At 34.4% G+C, this 5,995-nt stretch overlaps 1 protein-coding gene across 1 annotated transcript; it reads left to right on the top strand.

The window, feature by feature from the left end:
- The first annotated feature begins 4,154 nt into the window (after positions 1-4,154).
- Positions 4,155-5,704, top strand: LOC140984767 (U-box domain-containing protein 26-like). The gene has a single exon (XM_073452381.1). The coding sequence runs from the start codon at positions 4,443-4,445 to the stop codon at positions 5,667-5,669; it is 1,227 nt and encodes a 408-aa protein (XP_073308482.1). The 5' UTR covers positions 4,155-4,442; the 3' UTR covers positions 5,670-5,704.
- Positions 5,705-5,995: the final 291 nt, after the last annotated feature.

Below are 5,995 nucleotides of genomic sequence, written 5' to 3'. Positions count from 1 at the left end.
GAGACACAAGATGACATTTCATATATTTTTATTTTCAAGATAATAGAGATTAAAAATGAAAAAAAAAATCTAATTTGATTTAATGATATTTTTATAATATAAAATGAAAAATCTGACAGTAACATTAAGTATACACCCAAGAATGATATGTCATATAGAAAAGGCAAAAACTTGTGTGAGACGGTCTCACGGATCGTATTTGTGAGACGAATCTCTTATTTGGGTCATCCATGAAAAAGTATTACTTTTTATGCTAAGAGTATTATTTTTTATTGTGAATATGAGTAGGGTTGACCCGTCTCACATATTAAGATCCGTGAGACGGTCTCACATGAGACCCACTCTATAGAAAAATACATTCCATATATCGTATCAAAAATTACTATATTAAAAATATTTATATCGACACTGTATCGAAATTTCCGATATACCGAGACTCGGTAAAATCGGAATGTATAATTAGTATATCGATTAAACCGAAATGTGTGGTATAACGAGATTTTGATATGATATCAATATATGATGTATATATTGTTTAAAACGAAACAATACCTTATAAATTTGAAATTTATTAATTAAAAAATATATATTTTAATTTATGTATGTTATTTCGTTATTTCGGTACGTATAAATTTTTTAAATTTCATATCGTTATTGTATCAAAAATTTCGATTAATTTTATATTTTTCTGTACCATAATCTCAAGATATCGAGAATTCGTTATTTGTTTTCACCTTTTCTACACCTGATATTTTCTATATATTTAGGCTCCGTTTGGTTGAGTATGTTAAATAAGGATAGATTAATAGTCAAATATTTATCGTTAAAATTTTAAAATATTTTAATAATCATTTTGACCCGATTTAATATCCAATTTTATGGATAACTATTTGATCAATAGTATTGGATCTTAAACTGGGTCAAAATGATTATTAAAACATCTTAAAATTTTAACGATAAATATTTGACTATTAATCTATCCTTATTTAATCCACTTAACCAAACACACCCTTAATATATGTTCTACACTTTAATTATTGAACTAAAGCAGTTAACTTTCTTTTCACCTCAAACGTACCCAATTGAATGTTCAATTATGTTTGTTTCGAGACAAGACAGACATGAAATCTCGTGTTTGATTTCTTTGTTTGAAATGGGAATAAAGAGATGGTCCCTCCCAAGTACGTCGATTAAGGCAATTTTTATGCATATTAGACTACACCTGGAATATAATACATTTACCATAATAAATACCATTTCATTTAAATATCCTTGGAAATTGTGTAAAATTAATTCTTCATAGTTTTTTCTATTAAAAAAATATATTTTGAGATGCAATAATTATCTTAATCCATTTAAAGAAAATTGTACATGTCAAATATATTATATGATCATTCAACACACTTACACACATGAATGGTTATATATAAAATTCATACTTATAGTAGTAATCCAACAATTATATCACATCAACCATCTCCCAATTTTTAAAAATATTAATTTACGAGATATATTTATAACAATAGCACAAATTTTTTGACATTGACCATAAACGACTCATTTCAAAGATAAATATACTATCATAAATATGGTAGCGGATAATCGAAATATATATAGACGATGAACACGTCTGTATTTATTTGAAGATGAACCATTATAAATATTGTTTTCTTTAAACATAAGCGAACTCCACATATATAAATAAAAATAAATAAATATGATGCCAGTATAATTTCCTAGTACTGACGTGGCTTAGCTGGAGAGCACGTGCGAAGGAGGAGTGACTTTCACGTGCGTCATTGGGAACCAAAAGAAAAGGCTAATAAGCTGTGGTGGCAATATCTTACCCAGTTGACTACCGACAAAACAATGTCTTCCGCCCTCCCCAAATTTGAGAGCATCTCGAGATTCACTAATTGACATCAGATATAACTAAGTTTCATCTGTCCGACTTTGCATTTTTTTACCATTTCAACTTTATGATATATTCTTTTGGTAAAAACTTATGAAAGACGATATCACGGATCGTATTTTGTGACACTGATATCTTATTTGGGTTATGCATGAAAAATTATTACTTTTTAGGTTAAGAGTATTACTTTTTATTGTGAATATCGATAGGGTTGNCGAAAAATTATTACTTTTTAGGTTAAGAGTATTACTTCTTAATGTGAATATCGATAGGGTTGACCCGTCTCAAAGATAAAGATTCGTGAGATCGTCTCACAAGAGACCTAATCTATTTTTTTTGGTCCAAATAGGTACAAATCGTTGAGATTGTGACATAATTTATGAATTTCACGTATCGATAAATTTTAATTGAGTATATCATTTATGTCATACGCAAGACAAAGAAATAAAAACAATAAATATATGTATAAATAATTGAGATTATAAAGCACATATATACAAATTTTAAGTATCAATTGAATCAAATGATGTACACAGTTATAATTTATAGGTATTAAATGTTAATATCTTTTTGGGACAATAAGGTATATATGGTTGAAAATACTGTACAAATGTATGCATTTCAACTATCAAGTGACTTAGATTTAATATCAATCAAGTTAAATTAGATATATGTAATATAATATTCGGATTCTTAATTTCAGAGAGTTGAAATGAAAAACATGTCGGATCATGGAGTCAAAACTAAGTTTTTCTGACACGGTGACTGAATCATAAAACATGTTTGGACTTAGAGGTCGATTACTAATTAACCCAATTAAGTAATAGGACTGTCTGAATTGGTGAAATTAATAGTTGAACATAGATTTTATAATTCTTACCAACATTTTCTCAGACACGGTTTGTATGTTATTCCGTTAACATGAAAGTTTATCAGTGTATTGGTTTCATCCTCACAAAAAAGTAACTCCAATTAATTAATAATTTTTCAGTTACAATTTTTGTTCTTATATTAAAAGATTATAATCTATTGAATTCGGTTAGGTTTTGTTTTCAACTAATAAATGGCGTTGGTCATACCATATATATATATACACTATTATATTTGTTACATGCAATTAAATATGTACAATAGTTGAATAGTACACCCAATTCATAGGTCAAAGAACAGTCCTAATAACATCAGAAATTGGGTCATTTTCAGCCTCACGAGTCACAACCTTGACCATCGGGATTTTATCTAACCACATTCAATAATTGTGTGGTGCCTGAGTTTAATGGCTGCCTATATAATATTAGGTAGTTCATGCAGAAGGTGGAGTGGGTAAAGTGAATAATCGATCCATATAGTATGACAAAATTCTAATTATGGGGTTATCGAGAATATGTATAGATACCTCGTAAAATTTGAGATTATCACACAATGTAATGATTTTGAAACCATGAAATGTAAAATTCCAAATGCAACATAATAGCGAGTATGTCTCTTATGAGACGGTCTCACCAATCTTTATCTGTGAGACGGATCAACCCTACCGATATTCACAATAAAAATTAATATTATTAGCATAAAAAATAATATTTTTTCATGAATGACCCAAATAAAAGATCCGTCTTACAAAATACGACCCATGAGACCGTATCACACAAATTTTTTCCCATAATAATAGCCTCTCATCACATAGAAACAATTGTATGAAAAGTAAAATTTGCGAAAACTGATATAGACATTTGAATGTAGTTATTTAAGAGTTTTTTTCTATCTTATCAGAGGTGATTCGATTACTGAACCATTAATATACCTACGAGGCATTAACACGATCTAAGGATAACCTCGTTAAAAATTTGAAAATTAACAAGAAAAACTTGTACAAGTAAAATTTGGGAACTAATATATATATACGTTTTGTTTACTCTCAACAGTTTGTATGATTCTGGAAATATGTGTTTGGTATCCAAAATTTTAACCACTTGGCTTCCATCTCCATGAATTGAAATGTGGGAACAAGAAGAATACAGCAAAATGGGCCAACCAAACCAGGCAAGAACAGAAGAGGTAACACAATCAACCTCAAAACGATAAAATTCCATTTTATTTATTTATAACCATTTCAATCAGTGTACATGCAAACAGGAGTTAGAGAGGTGGAGGCCACACACCCACCGAGTCCCCACTCACCAAATTCCCTTTGACCAGCACTACCCCACCCGACCTTAAACCAACCATGGCAGAGTAAAGAACCACACGTGTGGTGGATGCATACATGTAGTACAAATTGGTCAGAATAAAAACTGAGAAAATGTCCCTTTGTCCCAATTTCTTTATAAAATATATAATCAAAATCCAATAGTCCCACCACCCAACAAAGAAAGAAAGAGAATTTGGAGCCCCCCACTCATTTTTAGCATTAATTCTTCTCTCGCTGCCTCTCTACTTCTTGTCCCTCTTTATATTTCTTGATTTGTGATTTTTTTTTTTGGTCGAAGAGAAATTTGGTTGAGTACACAAAACAGTATAGCAGAGAAGAGACATGCCTGTGGGTTTGGAGCCTTTGGATGTAGGCGTGCAGATTCCGTCTTACTTCAGGTGCCCGATTTCTTTAGAGCTGATGAGTGACCCGGTTACCGTTTGTACAGGTCAGACGTACGACCGTTCGAGCATCGAATCATGGGTGGCGACCGGGAATACAACGTGTCCGGTTACGCGGGTCCTGCTCACGGATTTCACCCTTATCCCGAATCATACTCTCCGGCGGTTGATTCAGGATTGGTGCGTGGCGAACCGATCCTTTGGGGTGGAGCGGATACCCACGCCAAAGCAGCCGGCGGACCCGGATTTGGTTCGGTCTTTGCTGAAGCAGGCGTCGTCTGGATCGGCGTTGTTTGGGGTGAGGGTTTCTGCTTTGAGGAAGCTCGGAGGACTGGCTTGTGACTCGGATAAGAACCGGGCGGTCATTGCTGCTAGTAATGGTCGAGAGGTTTTGCTTTATATCGTGTTTGCTAATGTTCGGTCGGATTTATCCGATTTGAGTCACGAATCCCTCGCGGTTCTATCGATGTTCACGCTAACCGAGGCTGAGTGTACGTATGTGGCAGCCGATTCGAGTCGTATTGGATATCTGGTGAATTTACTGTTCCATTCATCGATTGAAGTTCGAGTAAACTCGGCGGCCATTATAGAGAATGTTGTGACAGGGGTAAGGTCGCCGGAGCTCCGATCGCAGATCAGCGATTCAGGAGAGGTGTTCGAAGGTATGATCTCTATCTTAACTCATCCACGAGCGTATCCTAGGGCGCTTAAGATCGGAATCAAAGCGTTGTTCGCTCTGTGCCTGGTGAAGCAGCACCGCCACAAGGCGTTGGCAGCTGGTGCAGTGGACGTCCTGGTAGACAAGTTGGCAGTGTTCGAGAAATGCGACGCGGAGAGAGCGCTGGCGACGGTGGAGCTCCTCTGCCGTGTTCCATCCGGTTGTGTCGCGTTTGCGTCAAATGAGATGGCGGTGCAATTGCTGGTGAAGATTATACTGAAGATCTCCGGCCGTGCCACGGAGTACGCCACCGGGGCACTTCTGTCGCTGTGCACGGCGTCGGAGAGTGCTCAAAACGACGCCGTTGCCGCCGGCGTGTTGACTCAGATGGTGCTGCTGGTTCAGAGTGATTGCACGGCGAGGGCGAAACGTAAAGCTCAGACGCTGCTGAAGTTACTGCGGGACTCATGGCCTGATGACTCCATTGCCAATTCGGATACTTTCCCCTGAAGCGACGTCGCACAACTAGTCAACTTTATATGATTTTTTTTTTTTTTTTTTTTTTTTTTTTTTTTTTTTTTTNTAGTCAACTTTATATGATTTTTTTTTTTGTATTTATGAAGTTTAAACATTATTATGCCTAATTTATCTTTTATGGTAAATATTTTTGAACGTTTTTCTGATTTAAGATTTCTTCTCAAACTTCACATTTTGAGTTGACGTCTTATGTTATACTGCATTGTTGTGTAGATATTGTCACGTCATTATATGATAATTATTTTAAAATAAGCAAGATTGTAGTTTATTATATATCTCTAGTCTTATTATGTGTGTTT

The sequence above is a fragment of the Primulina huaijiensis genome, chromosome 9, assembly GCF_012295235.1.
Source record: "Primulina huaijiensis isolate GDHJ02 chromosome 9, ASM1229523v2, whole genome shotgun sequence".
Lineage (NCBI taxonomy): Eukaryota > Viridiplantae > Streptophyta > Magnoliopsida > Lamiales > Gesneriaceae > Primulina > Primulina huaijiensis.
The sequence above is the reverse complement of the archived record's forward strand: the minus strand, read 5'-3'. Positions and strand labels throughout refer to the sequence as shown.

Excerpts from the sequence above, each read along its gene's own strand:
- LOC140984767 (XM_073452381.1), top strand. The coding sequence starts at position 4,443 with ATGCCTGTGGGTTTGGAGCCTTTGGATGTAGGCGTGCAGATTCCGTCT.